Source organism: Pseudoliparis swirei, chromosome 8, assembly GCF_029220125.1.
Source record: "Pseudoliparis swirei isolate HS2019 ecotype Mariana Trench chromosome 8, NWPU_hadal_v1, whole genome shotgun sequence".
Taxonomy (NCBI): domain Eukaryota; kingdom Metazoa; phylum Chordata; class Actinopteri; order Perciformes; family Liparidae; genus Pseudoliparis; species Pseudoliparis swirei.
Window position 1 is genome coordinate 17636323 of NC_079395.1, and position 16581 is coordinate 17652903.

A 16581-nucleotide genomic window follows, 5' to 3' on the forward strand; every position below is an offset into this window, starting at 1 on the left:
GCTGTAGGTCAGTTTCGTAGACACTTCACGGAGGCTATTCCGAAGTGGGAACAAATAAAACTGTTGCATCTTTATGGCCTTCAAAGTGTAAACAAACTTTTATTTTGAAGGCAACGCAACCGTGCTCCTCTGAAAGTGAAACGACCAAAAGGCGGCGCACGAGGGGAAGAGCAGTTTCTACCAAGTCGAGGAAGCATTGGCAGTATTTCAATATACTCACCTGCCAATAAGTTACTTTGGTTTCCACTGAATTACAGAAGACGCGTCTCTTCGCCTCGTGGACGTAAGTAGGTTTTAAAGTGAGTGTTCTACCTGTGTGGACTCGTTACAGCCCGGTGTGAGTTATTCAGCCCGCCGCGGAGAAGGCTGCGCGCGACGAAACGCTGACGTTAGACGTGTTTGTGACGTTACGTCATACTGTTGTCGTGCCGCTCGGGCTTGAGTTAACACTTGTTTTAAACTTAAACATTTTTAATTTCGTGAGGTAAAACCAACGTCAGGGCTGGTGGTGTTTTTGTTTTTTAACGCTAGGAAACGAAAACAAAAACTGACACATGAGGAAACAATCAAAAGCTACATGAAAGCTTTATAAATACAATACAATCCTTAAACCCTTAATGGAAGATTCTAGCTGTGGTCGTAATATGTGATGGCTGGAGCTCTAAGCTCGATGCTCTATTGTCAGGTGCTTTTCAAAATTATTTTCTCAACTTTGTGACTAAAACAAAACTCGACTGACCCATCCAGTCTGTATGATTACTATAATATGTTACAGTAATGGGAATAAAAGTACATGGTATTTAAACAGTAGGAGATGAAAAAATGATGCCCCAAAGGAAAATGTAATCAAAACAGGAACAAGGAAGTGAGCAGAAGTTCAAATCAAGAACACTTTTAGGAAAAGGGGATTAATAATATACCACAAATACACATACAAATATGTCAACCATCTGAAATACATGTTAGTATTATACCTTGCCAGAAAGAGATTTAAAAGTAACAAGTCCTGCTAAAAATATGTCAACAGTGATCCTACTGATGTTTCTGCTATGTCTTATCATTTATGGCACAAATAAATATCGCTAAAGTATTCAGCCACAACAAGAGTAGCGGTGTTATTCATTTCCCCTTTTGAACCCGCTGCTTGTCTCCAATGTCTCTGCCTCTCTGGTGGCAAGGAGCCGAGGGCCCGGTGCCGGGGGGAGTATCACAGGGGTCTGCGATGGACCGGCTGAAGCTGTCTCGCATCGACGAGGAGCTGGAGTCCTCTGAGGTGGCGTCTCTCTGCTTCTTGTGTCGAGATGTTGTCAACAGGAAACGCCTGGAGGGGGTGAGTACTTCTACCCCGACCTGTTATCTTTACCCTTGTCTCAACCACATGTCTGAGGGAAGAATATGACTCATAATATGTGACTGGACAGTTTTTGTTATAGTTTTTAGAGTTTAGAGTTAGATCTTTTTTATATCCAGTATCTTACATTCGTTTAGTGTTGTATGGTATTCATAATCCCTACTGCAACCAGCCTCGGAAATACACAAGGGCAAAGGGCAAAACTGCCCCTAAGAAATATAATGTTGCCTCTGATATCACTAGGAGAGGGGCAACAATGCCCCCATAATATTTATAATTTAAAAGCGTTTTGTTCGTTTTCTTTGTTGTGTGTGTCCTATCTGTATTGCCTGTACTAGGTAAGTACACACAAAAATCAATAAATATAATTTAGAATTATATAAAAAAAATATATAATTGTTAATAGTTGTTTACAAAATGTAATAATAATAAACAACCACAAAGAAATAAGAATATGATTGTCTGATTTATGTTTTCTGTTAAAAAAAATCTAAGAATACACTTTAAATCTATAGACTACTGCCTAATAGTCTTATTTATGCCATTTTTATGACAATTGCTCATATACTGTAAGCCTAAAATAAGTATATTTATTATTTTTTAACAAAGGTTAAATGTTATTGAACAGGTTTCAAAAAGTGCGCCCAATTTCTTTTTAAATGCCCCTGGATTTCAGTCAGTGTGGAAGAAAATTCCCCCCTGAAAAATATGTAAATGTCCTCCCCTGACTGCAACATGCTAGGCTCTTGATTTTATCAAGGCTGCACACTATTGAATGTTAATATGTCTGCCCAAGCAAGTCATATATTGAATGGGTTAGTGTTATAGGTTTTAATTAAAACATTATGACAATATGATCGAGGCCGAAAGCATTTCTCTCCCGTTGCTCATATTCTCTTGTTCCTTTTTAGACTGTGTCTTCTCAAAAGTATGTCTGGGTGCTCCTGGTTGCTCCCGTACAGATCACGGATGCGAAACAGCTGTTCTTGAGACTGGAAGAGAAAGGTCTGCTGGAGAACGACTTGTTCCTCATTCAGCTCCTCCAAACCATCCGTAGAACAGACCTCCTCAACCTCCTGGAGACGGACAGCAGGCCGCCGGAGGAGGCCGACGCCAACCCCATGCTGTCGGAATACAGGTAGACGCAAAGGCTGACGCCATTTACTGTACGCATGGATTAAAACCCAACGTTAATCCCAGTTGTAGTCAAGTGTCTGTTGTTCCTCTCCTCTTTCTCCTCTTCCACGCTTCTGCTCTCTCTTTCAGGGTGATGCTGTACAAAGTCTATGAGGACATGACTCAGGAAAAGCTTGAAAAGATGAAGTTTCTTTTGAGCAACATGCTCGCCAAAAGACAAATTGAGACGTGCAATGTGAGAACACACACACACTGTTCTGCACCCACAGTTGTATAAGAAATGATGACATGTAGACTTCACTTTCCTTGAGTAAAAAGTCCAATATAAAGTTAATATTAAAACGAATAAACTCTCCATCTAATCAGCACACAAAGTTATCTCATTTATTTTCTGTAAACTGGAATAATTAATCAATAACACTACTTGGAAACGGTCTTAACCCTCCTGTTACCTTAGGGTCAATTTGACCCCATTAAATGTTTAACCCTCCTGTTACCTTTATATTTACTGACATGTTTTACCCTTGGGGTCAATATGACCCCAGCAATTAAAACCTCCAGAAAATTATTAGAATTAATATTGTTTTCCAAGTTTAAGTGTGAGGTACTTTATGTTTGTTTGTTGACTACCTAAATATCCCTTTAAATATATAAAAAAGTTGATATTTCTTATATGTTTGACAGTGAAAAACAGCCTGGGGTCAAATTGACCCGAAAGAACACCGACATTAAACATTGAATGGGGTCAAATTGACCCTAAATGTAGCAGGAGGGTTAAACATTGAATGGGGTCAAATTGACCCTAAGGTAACAGGAGGGTTAAGTGCAATGTTACCTGTTACATTTACCTGCTACTTTAAATCTCATTTTTAAATCAACAAAGCTTCATAATAGGAACATTCAAAACTAGATGGTCGTGCCAAGGTCATACCAAACACACCAGTTTAGTGTTTTCAGTAACTTTCATCTCTGGTCCAATTAATGAAATTGCAATGAGGCTAATGGAGATTGTATTTATATGTTTACAAATGGGACCTGTGTTATAGTTTGATTACATAAGCAAGGACATTTTGACATTCCCGAACCCAGAACCCATCGGCTGCCGGTGACGGATAAAGGGCATATTTTTCTGGGCCAAGACTTCCTTTTCCGCGTGTCGCTCATCGTTTACAGCCAATAGGCGACTTAACATGCAGAGACTGGGGCTGAAATTGCGAGAGAAGACGTGTGCTATTGATATATTTAAGCCTAATATCACATAAAACACAGACACAACTAGATGTGCGTGCAGCAACACCGATATGCCTGCACCAGAAGTGAGTTCTGCTTGTAATAAAGACTCGTCTCCTCTGGTCATTGCAGACGGCGCTGGATGTGTTTGCCGAAATGGAAAAGAACAGTTTGCTGTCGAAAACAAATCTCGATAAGTTGCATAAAGTGTTGCTGGAAATGGATCAACAGCTGGCGTCGACGCTCCAGCGCTACGTGGACGGTATGACATGCACTGACACACAAGCGCTACACACACGTGTGTGATGTCGAACTGTGAAACTCATGAAATGATTGTTGTCTTGTTAGAGTTAGCCCGGCAGCCTCAAACCCAAGGACCTCATGTCAGCATGGATTATCAGGTGTGTGTGTGTGTGTGTGTGTGTGTGTGTGTGTGTATGTATAGAGTTAACACTATAATGAGCCTGTACACTAACTCTGTTGTGTTCCTGCAGACAGGCAACAGCCCCCCTCAGCCACCTGAAGCTCATGATGTGCCGATATCTGAAACTCAGCCGAGCTGTAAGTCTCTTCCTTGTGACTCATCACTCATTCGGGCACACCGACAGTGAATCCTCTCCATTAGTGACCCCCCACACACACACACACTGCTATAGACATTCACCCTTGTGCTATTGTTTTTAATGATGCAGAGACCTCTGTTTTTGTTCATCAGCTGGAGGAATGAGCGTTTGCTCCGATGCAGGACAAAAGACGGACCCCTCCCCTCTTCCCGTAAACATTCACTCAATCACAAACGTCTTTCATTCACCTGTGAGGACGTGGACGTGTACAACGTGGCTGTGCTTGTGCCCCTTAGGAAGGCTACTACGCTCTGACGCACAATCCACGTGGTGTGTGCGTGGTCATCAATAACGAGTACTTCCCGGGAACGGCGCTGGGGAGCCGAAGAGGGACTCAGGAGGATGAGAGTACGTCTCCCTGTTATCCATCAACCACGCGATCCGACGTGTTTATGTTTATCTACGGGTGACCGAGATAATATAAGATCAGAGAATATAAAAACGATGTTTCGATCTGTCTCTCTTGTATTCGACACAGAGGCTCTGCGCAGAGTGTTCACCGACCTCGGCTTCACCGTGTCGGTGCACAACAACTTGACGGCAGAAGCCATGCGGCGAGAGCTCTGGACGCTGGGCGCGCGGAGCTTTTTGGATGAAGACGCGTTGGTGAGCAGCGTCACACACACCTTCAGGGCTGCAGTATCAGCGACAACAGTGTGTTTAGCTCTTTGGAGTCGTAGTTTGGGAAATGTTTTGAGAGTTCAATGAGAAGGATCAATACCAGTCTTGTGTCTGCAAGGAAAACCAGAACTCGTCATGTTTACACTTCGGTTCTTGGAGAGATTAAACAACCAAAATATAACATATTAATTAGTGATCTTTGGACGAGGAGAGCCGTTTCCTAGTTTCCAGTCGTTATGCTGCTGGCGATAGTGTTTTTAAAATGCGTAATAATTATTTATATTCCCAAAATAAGAGCTTGGAAGGTAATACAAATTCCTAAATTGAATGAACAAAAGTTGATGTTTAAACACTTATAAACTAAAAGTGGGACGGTCGTCACAGAATGTGTTTGCCACCGGGTCCACGTCATGTCAATGTAATCTAATATATCAATAATAATGACTCTCATATATCCTGAAATGTACTGAAAAAATGTGCTACAAAATAATGAAAAAATAATTGTAACAGGAGACATGTCTGATCTCAGGTGGTGTGCGTTCTTTCCCACGGAGACATGGGATGCGTCTTTGGGGTCGATGAGCAGAAGGTAAGCATCCAAGACCTGAAACAGCCCTTCACCAGCAGGAGAGCGCCCACCTTGGCCGGGAAGCCCAAACTCTTCTTCATCCAAGCGTGTCAGGGAAATGGCTACCAGGGAGGATCCATGCCGTGTCCCCCAAGGCCACGGGAGGAGCCGGTGGACGAACAGAGTCGCCTGGAGGAAGACGCCGGTCCTCCGATCGGCGAGACTGTTCCCTGGGAGGCCGACTTCCTGTTGGGCATGGCCACCGTGCCGCAGTGCAAGTCGTTTCGAAACATCTCCACGGGCTCCATCTACATCCAGGAGCTGTGCACGCAGCTGACGAGGTCGGCAGAAAGGTGAGTGAGTCAAGAGTCGACTGTTTACAGTCGACCTAACTGTCTGACGTAATCCTTAACCTTTGGGAACACCATTATCAAATTAGCTCTTGATAATGAAAATCTTCTCTTTTCCCAGAAAGAAATAAACAGAATATTCCTCCTTTCCCAGATTGGGGATCGTAATTCTGCCGCCGTTTCTTTTGGTGTTCAGATAAATCTGCCGTGCTGCTCATGCGATATGTCTTGATGATGTAGTATTAAAAATATACCCACCATTTTGAGCGAGGTTTATAATTTGTGACGTGTTTCCTCTGTTCTCTCTGCAGCTTGAAGACGGATGATGTACTCAGTGTGCTGACGCGTGTGAACAACGAGGTCAGCAAAGGAGAATATTCAAAATACAAACAAATGCCAGAGCCCAAGTACACCCTCACCAAGAAGCTCGTCCTCACCCGTGTCGACCCGGACGACGTGTAACGCAAAAAATGTGCCAGATTTGTAGAGACCAGACTGGTTACTGACTGAGTGTGTGAGTGTGTGAGTGTGTGAGTGAGTGATTGGGTGAGTCGGATGTCTCTTAATCAAAAAACTGTCTTGGAAAGAATATTTCCCTTTTGAAATGTTTATGATTATTCCCCATATGATTTAGAATGGCAACATTTTGTTATTTGAGAAAAGTGTCTCTTTTGGAGAAATGAACATGAGTCTCCCCTTATTTGTATTGCTGCTCATATGGAGTGAGACATGTATATTTAAAAAATAAAGTAGTAAGATGTTGAAATACTGTCCCCTCTTTACAGCGACCAGTCCATTATCCATATTCATCTTTTTATCAAAAAGTAGTAATGTGAATTAAAAACTACATGTGCACTTTAAAATGAATAAACCTGATTCAACTGAATGGAGAATATACACCATGGCTACGTATTCAAGTTAATGTACTTTTGTAATATGTGAAGTTCTCCGCACACTGTTTGTATAATCCCCGGGCACTAGGACCCTGGGGATTATTGATCCAATAACAGTGATATTGATCCAGTAACAGTGATATTGATCCAGTGACATTGATATTGAGCCAGTAAACAATGATATTGATCTCCACCTCGCCAAAGAGGTGCAGATGGAAGAGCAAGGTGAGCTTCTGGGTATCGGTCCTGAGCGCCAGGAACGAGGCCAGGATCTGGGCGAGGAGGAGGAGGGAGTGGCCGGCTCTCTCTAGGGCAGTGGTTCTCAAAGATGTTCGTGCCCCACCGCACAAACATAATTGTAACTAAATGGTTCACGCTGAATTTGTATTGAAATAACAACTTTGTGTGACTCCTGTGACTGCGCTTTTTCAAATAATAGAATAAAGAAAATTGCAAATTGCAGACAGGCGAGAATCTGGGCACCATGCACCGGGCAGATGTGATCAGAATCCTGGACGAGCAGGGCCTCAAGTTGGTGCTGCTCAGTGAGAGCAAAGATCCCCCCCGTCTACCGGCTGATGAACGGCAGACAGATCCACGAAGAGCAGCTGAAACAGCGGGAGAAGCAGAAAGCAAAAGCAGGTATTGATGATAATTCTCAGATCTTTTCTTTTTACTTGTTGAATACCAAGATGTTTTACTTCCTCTAGGCTCTCAAAACATATTATGTACAGATATAAATATACATGTATTAAGACTGACCAGCTGATGCTTCACTTCAGCTCTGTTGTGCTGATGAGTGTACAACTTCTTCTTTCATAAGATGTTTAAGAAGTTAGGGAGAGGGAAATATGATATTTCTAAGATCTTTTCTTTTTACTTGTTGAATAACAAAATGTTTTACTTCATCTGGGCTCTCAAAACATATTATGTACATATATACAGTGGGTACGGAAAGTGTTCAGACCCCTTTAAAATGTTCACTCTTTGTTTCATTACAACCTATCACTCCCTCCAGGAATTACACGGCACCGTCGTTATTGTGTTACTGATAGATGTATTGGATGCAGGCGCACTTCAATCAACCTCCGTCATCATCCACTTTCACAATCCACCGTCGAACTGTACAAATACATTTAAGAAAAGGTTGGCGTTGACATTACGTAAAAACAGTTGACAGAAATATGCGCGGCAAAACATGAACATAAAACATAAATAACTTTAGTGTTTAGTTGAACTTTATTTAGTAAATTGAATAAACATCACATTACATGTAATTTATTTAGCAAACTCTTTCATCCAAAGCGACTTACAATAAGTGCATTCAACCATGAGTACAAACGCAGAACAAGAATCAAGAAAGTTACATTTATTTAAGAAAGTGAAACTATAAAAGTACTAATCTGTTTTTATTCCCGATATAGTCGGAAAACATGTATGATTCAACTGAATGGAAAACATCAACTACGGTTAAGTATTCAAGTTAATGTACAAAGTATTTAGTTGAACTCCTTTATTCAGTAAAGTGCCTGCTAATGTAGAAATGAGTCAGCTAAACCCATCAGGCCCTGTTGCGTACACACGCCTTGTTGCGCGCGCACACACGCTCGCACGCACCAACGCCCGAACCCGCGCGCGCCTGTATGACAGCCTCCCGCGGACTCCACCCTGCTCCTGTCGGTTCCGGCCGGTAAACGTCCCTCACCGCCGCTGCTGCTCGCCACACCGCGCGAGGACGAACCTGACAGCAGACCAACGACTTCACGGGAACCCGTTCACGGGATCTCTTCAGTATTTCGGGAGTGAACACAGAGGGCGTGGCCACCACCGGAAGACCTTTCTGTTTTCCTACTTCTTCATTTTTAACCGTTGGGAACTTTTAACTGACGCGACCGGACCGTTTTCGTCCCCTGCCGTCTCGTATCCGGTAAGTCGGAGATGCACTCGAAACACGACCCTACATAAAGTTTAATCTGTCGCTCGTGTGGGATTCGCGTGAGTTTTGTGTTCGTTTCTCACAACGAATGTTCAACAGGCGGTTACCTGGACACCTGAAAGGGCCTCTTGTGCGCGGAGGCGGGGTCCTCGGGGTCCGGTATGTGTAGTCCGTGTGCTCTGGACATGTCACCCTGGGGCGGTGGTTCAGTCAAGGAAACTTCCACTGTTAAAGTTTAACTCGGCCTCAACGGATGAATGCTACAGGCTGCTCTCTGTCTGCGGGTCGGAACATGAGGGGAACGGATGGAGCTCCTTTTCTGTTTGCCTTCACCCAAATGGAAACTACACACCTGCGTGTTCACAAATATTATTGTTTGTTTAATGCATCGCCTCTAGATAAAGTTACAGATACAGCATTCATACTCACAGGGCCAGCACACATTCACCGCCATTACACTAACTACAGGGTTCGTACGGTCATGGAAAACCTGGAAAAGTCCTGGCATTCTAAAATGGACATTTCCAGGCCTGGAAAAGTCATGGAAAAAAACTCAAATCATAAAAGTTTTGGAAAAGTCATGGAAATGTTGTTATATTCACATGTTCATTTACGCCGAGTTTGCAATAATTAATATGTTTTTTAAAGAAAGACGCTCAAAAACGCACAACATTTTCTAAATTGTTCATGTTTATACCGAGATTTCAGTTTGGTTGTGGAAATTTGGTTTAAAGTCATGGAAAAGTCTTGGAAAAGTCCTGAAAATACATTGGTCAAAATGTGTAAGAACCCTGTAACTAGTTCTCGCCTGATCCACTTAAATTAACGTGTTGCATTATATTTCGTATTCACTATATTCAAGACTATCTCTTGTGGAAATCCAACATAGATTTTAAGTGAAAACATTCATTTTATTAGGTAAATCAAGCCATATTTTTTAAATTGCAATGATTTGAGGCATATTTCTGAGAGATAATTGTTTCACACCACAACCGAGTATCTGTTATGTTGTTGTTTTTAACTTGTATTAGGCTAAAAGTAATATCTTCTGAACAAATGCAGATTAGCTTAAATAAACGACATGTTTCCACGTAAAGGGTGTAGAGACACTTAGACAAATAACTCCCTGTTTCCTCTCAGGTGTAATGACACAGTGATGGGCATGTTGCTCGTTGCACATTTTATATTACTGTTACAGGGAAACAAAGATCATTTTTTGTCATTGATTATTTTGCCATTCTGACCGAGGCCGATACATTAAGATTGGTTGCATTAAAGTCGTCACTATAAACCTTTTTATTCATATGAAATCAGGCGATCAGCTCTGTGGTTTCCTCTGACTGCCGGACTACAGACTCTCTGAAGCACTGTTTTCCGTGAAGTGTTTTCGGGCCTGTTGCCCTGAGTGAGTGATGTCATCGTGTGGCGTCAGCCAGCTCGTGAATTCCTTCACTGTGCTTGTTCCCCTAAAACTCCCCAGTGATTCAACAAGTGAGCGAAAAGGAAACTCCTTAGAAACACAGGTCTGCTTCTTTAAATATGGTGGCTTAGTTACCTTCGCATTGAAAATGCGGAAGGTAATGTTTTGATCGCCGTGTATTTATTTATTTATTTGTGTGTGTGTTATTCGCATAACTCAAAAAGTATTCAACCGAATCGCATGAAATTTGGTGGGATGATTGGTTATTATCCGGGGACCATTTGATTAGATTTTGGGATCGATCGGGTCAAAGGTCAAGGTCATGAAAAGGTCCACATTTTCTTTTTACCATAGCACGCTAAATTTGTATCCAATTGGCATGCAACTAATGCCAACATGTTCATAATTCAATGCCCAATCTTGTGATATGCGAAGGTATGCGCTCTACCGAGTGCCCGTTCTAGTTATTGTGATGTTGTTGTTGTTGTTGTTGTTGGAGAGAAATGTGTTTAAGATCGAAATGATTCGTGTTATAAAAGTGTTTTCATTTGGTTTCTAACACAAACTACCCCACTCAAGTACCAGAACTTTCTTTACATACTCAATGTAGGAATATGGAATATTTTGGCTACATGTGTGTCTGAGTGTGTTTATTATTATAGATTATAGAGAGGCGTGTGGTGGTTCTTGAGCCTGGTGCGGTTTTGGGGATCCACATGGCGAAGCAGAACCACATGATCACTTGAACCTGACGCAACGATTTAGTGTCAGAGATCAAAGTCACTGTGACTTTACAAAACACTCAGAAAGGGTTGAAATATAGATCTGATGACATCTTGGACTCTGATGTGAACTTGACATCAGATAGAGGCATAAAAACTGCAAAGCGGTATAGTTAAGCGTACTCCTAGTCCTCTGGTATGATATGGCTTTCTTAACCCTCCTGTTACCTTCGGGTCAATTTGACCCCATTCAATGTTTAACCCTCCTGTTACCTTTATATTTACTGACATACTTTACCCTCGCGGTCAATTTGACCCCAGCAATTAAAACCTCCAGAAAATTATTAGAATTAATATTGTTTCCCAAGTTTAAGTGTGAGGTACTTTATGTTTGATTGTTGACTACCTAAATAGCCCTTTAAATATATAAAAAAGTTGATATTTCTTATATGTTTGACACAGTGAAAAACAGCCTGGGGTCAAATTGACCCTAAAGGTAACAGGAGGGTTAAGACACACAATAACACTTTGTATGGCAGCTATACAATAAATTTATTCTGACATCTTCACCAAAATGACTGTTTTGGCTGAGTTAACTCATTTTAAATCCTAAATATTTGTCAATTTTATTATGAAATACTAAACTCTGACTTGTTTCATGACCTTCTATTCTATAACCTTATTCCTTAGACCTTTGTTATGCCATCTAGTCATGATATTTTGAACAAATAATGATTTTAAACCACAACTTGACTGGATGGCATACAGCCGTGTGGATTTAATTGCAGCTTCATCAATTGCCAATATGAAAATATTGATTTCATCGGCTTCAGGCCACGGTTGGGATCATGCTGATTGCTGATGTATCTGATGAGTCGCAGTTTGTTCCTCACTCTTCACTCCCCCTGTTGCCTCTACAACGTCAAACAGGCATGAACTGTATTCTCTCCTCCCAGGTGAAATGTCCAGGTCAGACTACCCGCCGATGTACGATGAGTCCCGGGGTCCGCTCTACCCACCCCAGGGTGGGAACTACCCTCCGCCCCCTGCGTACGGCTTCCCCGCGTTTGGGGGTCCCCAGCCGGGCCAGCCCTCCGATCCCTACCCCACTGGTTCAAACGCCCCGATGTTCCCAGGCCAGCCAGGCGGCCAGTACCAAGGGCAGCCCCACCAGGGGGGGTATCCCGGGCCGGGCTACTCCAAGCCCCCGCCCATGCCTCCCATCATGCCGCCGACCATCCCGTCGGATATCCTGAGCTCAGGTGAGACGGGGACCGCTGGAGCATCTCGGATTGTGTCTTCTAACTAGTTGAGACTTTTTATTTCAAACGGATGTCATATTTTCATATTCTAGTTTGTTGGACCAATTCGAAGAAGAAACAAAGAAAGCTACGTCCAACCAGCAGAAGTCCGATGCAATAATTAGAGGTTTAAAAGAAACCGTTTCACCTGAATGCATCACGGCCCCTCTACCAATTACACTCGCGATCACAGCTTCTTCTGTTTGAAGAAAGAGTGAAACACGTTGGCTCCCTCACTTCTTCGTCCGGTTAGAGGAGACGGTCGCTGCCGCTCACGTCCGTGAGAGTGGCATCCATCTTTTCGTTAAATGTGAAGCCGTCACTTTAAACTGTACGACGCGTTTGTTTCTTGACTTAATTGATGCACGTTACCTTTGTGTCTTTGTGTGTCTTTGTGTGTCTTTGTGTGTCTTTGCTCATATTTCCGCTCGACCACCCAGGGGATGAGTTTGCGGCGAGCAACAGCAGCTGGGACACTCTGAGCATTCGGCACGCCTTCATCCGAAAGGTGAAGCTCACCTGTCGCCCAAACACTCATGGAGGAGCCCTCGGTCGTGTGTTGTGACTCAGGTTTGAGTCTCAAAAGGCTTCTCTGACGCCTCTTTCACACGTGTCTTCAGGTGTACTTGATTTTGGCGGCCCAGCTCCTCGTCACCACATCCATCGTGGCCGTGTTCACGTTTGTGTGAGTACACTGTGTGTGTGTGTGTGTGTGTGTGTCTGTGCCATGCTGTGAACTCTGCCTGTGTTTCTTACAGCCAACCAGTCCGACTATTCGTACGGCAAAACCCGGCCGTCTACTGGGCGTCGTTGTGAGTCTCGTCGGTGCTCTTTTTTTAAAAGTTGTGTTTTCTAGGAATGTGGAAAAACCAAAAGCTTCATTTATTCCTCTCCGTTTCAGTGCCGTGTACTTCGTCACCAACATGGTGCTGGTCTGCTGTAAGGGCCCCCGGTGAGCTCCCCGTTTCATGAGGAATATCGGCAGACAGAATATATTCAAAAAGGCCGCGATCCAAATTCTAACCTCGCTCTCTTTTTAGGAGGAAGTTCCCGTGGAACGTCCTTCTGCTGTCCATCTTTGTAAGTCAGATGACGTGTGAAACGGGAAGTGGAGACGTGTAACTGCCGTCAACTGAAGCCTCCGCTCGTATTATCTCAGTGCTAGAAGTTTGACTTTTGATACTAGACCCCGGCAGCGGGTCACCGCACTGCGATCAGCACAGAAGGGCTCCATGTGTTTCTTCGTGGAGCAGAGACTGTTGGCTTTCATTAGAAAAGATGTTAATATTGCAGTAATAAAGCGTGTAATCATTGTATGGGGGCTATGCCTCCTCTTCTGTTGGCTTATAACCAGAGACGTAGGTCAGAGACGTAGGTCAGTTCCAGGGTTTTCATTTTTAAATTATGTAATGTGTCTGTATTTTTCAATGGAAAATTGACTTTTTCATCTTCTCTCTCCAGACCCTGGCTCTGTCCTACATGACCGGAACCATTTCCAGGTAAAACAGAGGTGACCATGTCCACGAGGTGGTGTGTGTGTACACACACACACACACACATGCAGTCGGTTCACATCTCAGAGTCCCCTGAGTGCTGCTCTCTGCTTTCAGCTACTATGAGACCAAAGCCGTGTTTCTGGCTCTGGGCATCACGGCCGTCGTCTGCATCGCCGTCACCGTCTTCTGCTTCCAGACGAAGGTGCGGGGGGGGGGGGGGGGAGGGGCGCTTGTCTACTTCAAAATGTCCGCGGCGCACGAGCGGCCGCGCCTATATTAACCATTTGTCCGCGCGCGGTTCGTCTTCCCCAAGGTGGACTTCACCAAGTGCCAGGGCCTCTTCTGCGTCCTCGGGATCGTGGTGTTCGTGACCGGCATCATCACCACGATCGTGCTGTCGTTCAAATACGTGAGTTCAGGCCCGAACGACACCAGACGCACGCGCTCGTCACGCACCTTCGTGGAGCCGCCGTCGTGGTAACGGGTGTTTGTCGTTGCAGATCCCGTGGCTTCACATGCTCTACGCGGCGATCGGGGCCATCGCCTTCACCCTGGTGAGCGTCACGCAGGTTCTCCCCCGTCGCTCCTCTCCTCTCTTTCCCTGGTCGTCCTGAACGTCTCTCTCCCCTCTCTCTCCCGTCTCTCTCCCGTCTCTCTCTCGTCTCTCTCCCCTCTCTCCCGCCTCTCTGCCTCTCCGCCTCTCCGCCTCTCCGCCTCTCCCGTCTCTCGCCTCCCGTCTCTCGCCTCTCCCGTCTCTCGTCTCTCGCCTCCCGTCTCTCGCCTCTCTCGTCTCTCGCCTCCCGTCTCTCGCCTCTCTCGCCTCTCGCCTCTCCCGTCTCTCGTCTCTCTCCCCTCTCTCTCCCGTCTCTCTCCCGTCTCTCTCCCCTCTCTCTCCCGTCTCTCTCCCGTCTCTCTCTCCCCTCTCTCTCCCGTCTCTCTCCCCTCTCTCTCCGCCTCTCTCCCTCTCTCCTCTCTCCCTCTCTCCCTCTCTCCTCTCTCCCCTCTCTCCCTCTCTCCGCCTCTCTCCGCCTCTCTCCCTCTCTCTCCGCCTCTCTCTCTCTCCATCTCCGCCTCTCCCGTCTCTCTCCCCTCTCTCTCCCGTCTCTCTCCCGTCTCGTAGTTCCTGGCGTACCACACGCAGCTGCTGATCGGGAACAGGAAGTACTCCATCAGTCCGGAGGAGTACGTGTTCGCGGCGCTCTCCCTCTACGTCGACATCGTCCAGATCTTCCTTTTCCTGCTGCAGATCATCGGCGCTTCGACCAAGTGATTTGGACTCGAGGGCACGCGACCCGCTCCGAGTCGCCGCGCGGCCGCAGAACCCGCCGCGCGCTTCTTCTTTTTGTAACAAACCTTTTGCTTTTGGTTTCAGTCAAATTCAGAAATAATGTATGACGCCGCGGCGCACTCCGGTGAACGTGTTGAAGGGCTGGATTTGAGATGCCGTCGTCGGTTCGTCCCGTGCACAAAACAAATGCACCTTTTCTACGGCATTACGCAACTTTTCAGCGATTTGAGAAGAATATTAAGACTACAATATAAAAACCTGTCGACATGCCCGGTGCAATATTGATTCACTCTCGCTCGACTTTAAGGCAAACCGTGTGTCAGCGTTTTTCTCTGCATGTATATTTATACACTATTACACATGAGCCGGAGCCCGACTGCATAGATGTTGAAGAAATAAGCAAACGGACTCAAATTAAGCTCCAACCCACCGGCACTTGTAAAGCTCTCCATGTACCGTGTTGTGTGTGTTGTGTGTGTAGAAGTACACAAACGGCAGGTTTGGGTAGTTTTTAGGGCCCGTGGGTTCCCGGGCGCCGGAGGTTGCGAGGATCCTCTTGTTTTTGTAGAGATTCTATATAATTTTTCAGCTCCAGAATCAAACTTTGTTGGGATGTTCAGAGCAAACGAATGAGTTCTTGTACATTTAGTGTGTATGAAGTGTTAACGAATGAGCTTTACAGGTGCAGGTACGGGCAGCTTTGTGTTAACTTTGGACAGAACCGGACTCGTCGTGTTCCCCTCGTCTACCGCTCAAAAAAAAGGAAGGAAATATATTTCTCAAACTGTTGAACTGTTTCTTTCAACCGTACGAGTGTCAAGAGGCAAAACAGGCGTTGATGGTAAATTGAGGTACACACTGCACACTGCACACTGCACACAACACACTGCACACAACACACTACACACAACACACTGCACACTGCAGCATCCAAAAGTGTTTGAGTGCTGAAACGTGATGTTACTCGATCTGACGTTTGGTATTGATCCTCACGCCACCAGTATTGACACTCAAATCCACACCTCGTGTCATCAGTACTGACACTTTGGTGATTGATGCCCCCCCCCCCCCTCCCCCCTTAAATACAGCTCTGCCCACCTCCTGGCTCCACTCTGCTGCCACGGCTGCACGTTAACGTCCAGCTGGGCGAACACGTGTTGCTCTATTAGTGCTACATCACGACAGTGCCTTCAAAATAATGTTTTTTTAAAATAATTAGATTTCTCACTTTCTGAAATACAAGGTTTTACTATATAGCATTTTTATACAGAGTGTGTGTGTATATATATATATATATATACACACATCACTCGACTCAAAACTACGGCGTGAGACATTCTTGAATGTGCAGCACAGCTGGTGGGCTGTCTTTGTAAATGTATATATTGTTGTGCCTCTTAATATCAAATAAACATTTGTTTTCTCGTGCATTTGAACCAGTTTCGAGTTTATTCTAAATATACTTATGTATATTATTATATTTATCGACGCATCTTCAGAAACATGTGATCGATCTCCATATTTATTTAACTTGAACACAGTATTCCATATTATTCAAGGTGCTTTCACATTTTGACCAATATTTCCAGGACTTTCCCAAAACTTTTGAGATTTATGTTTTTTCCATGGCCTGGAAATAACCATT

General features: G+C 44.5%; 2 protein-coding genes across 5 annotated transcripts; both read left to right on the forward strand.

The window, feature by feature from the left end:
• Positions 1–147: 147 nt before the first annotated feature.
• On the forward strand, positions 148–6779 carry casp8 (caspase 8, apoptosis-related cysteine peptidase). Of its 4 annotated transcripts, none has more exons than XM_056420696.1 (12): positions 148–1330; positions 2314–2489; positions 2618–2723; positions 3851–3980; positions 4067–4119; positions 4213–4279; positions 4434–4492; positions 4578–4689; positions 4820–4947; positions 5492–5551; positions 5637–5883; positions 6192–6280. In XM_056420696.1, the coding sequence occupies exons 1-11, from the start codon at positions 1154–1156 to the stop codon at positions 5865–5867; spliced, it is 1299 nt and encodes a 432-aa protein (XP_056276671.1). In that variant the 5' UTR covers positions 148–1153; the 3' UTR covers positions 5868–5883; positions 6192–6280. The 4 variants fall into 4 exon arrangements, with proteins under 4 accessions (XP_056276671.1, XP_056276667.1, XP_056276665.1 ...); XM_056420692.1 differs by having other exon boundaries at positions 149–283; positions 1179–1330; positions 5492–5883; positions 6192–6779; XM_056420690.1 differs by having other exon boundaries at positions 149–1330; positions 5492–5883; positions 6192–6779.
• Positions 6780–8012: 1233 nt separating this feature from the next.
• On the forward strand, positions 8013–16364 carry LOC130197893 (protein lifeguard 3-like). The gene is made up of 12 exons (XM_056420860.1): positions 8013–8700; positions 11808–12113; positions 12593–12660; positions 12773–12837; positions 12911–12964; positions 13054–13104; positions 13193–13232; positions 13614–13651; positions 13763–13850; positions 13962–14057; positions 14149–14202; positions 14769–16364. The coding sequence occupies exons 2-12, from the start codon at positions 11813–11815 to the stop codon at positions 14916–14918; spliced, it is 1005 nt and encodes a 334-aa protein (XP_056276835.1). The 5' UTR covers positions 8013–8700; positions 11808–11812; the 3' UTR covers positions 14919–16364.
• The last annotated feature ends 217 nt before the right edge of the window (positions 16365–16581 follow it).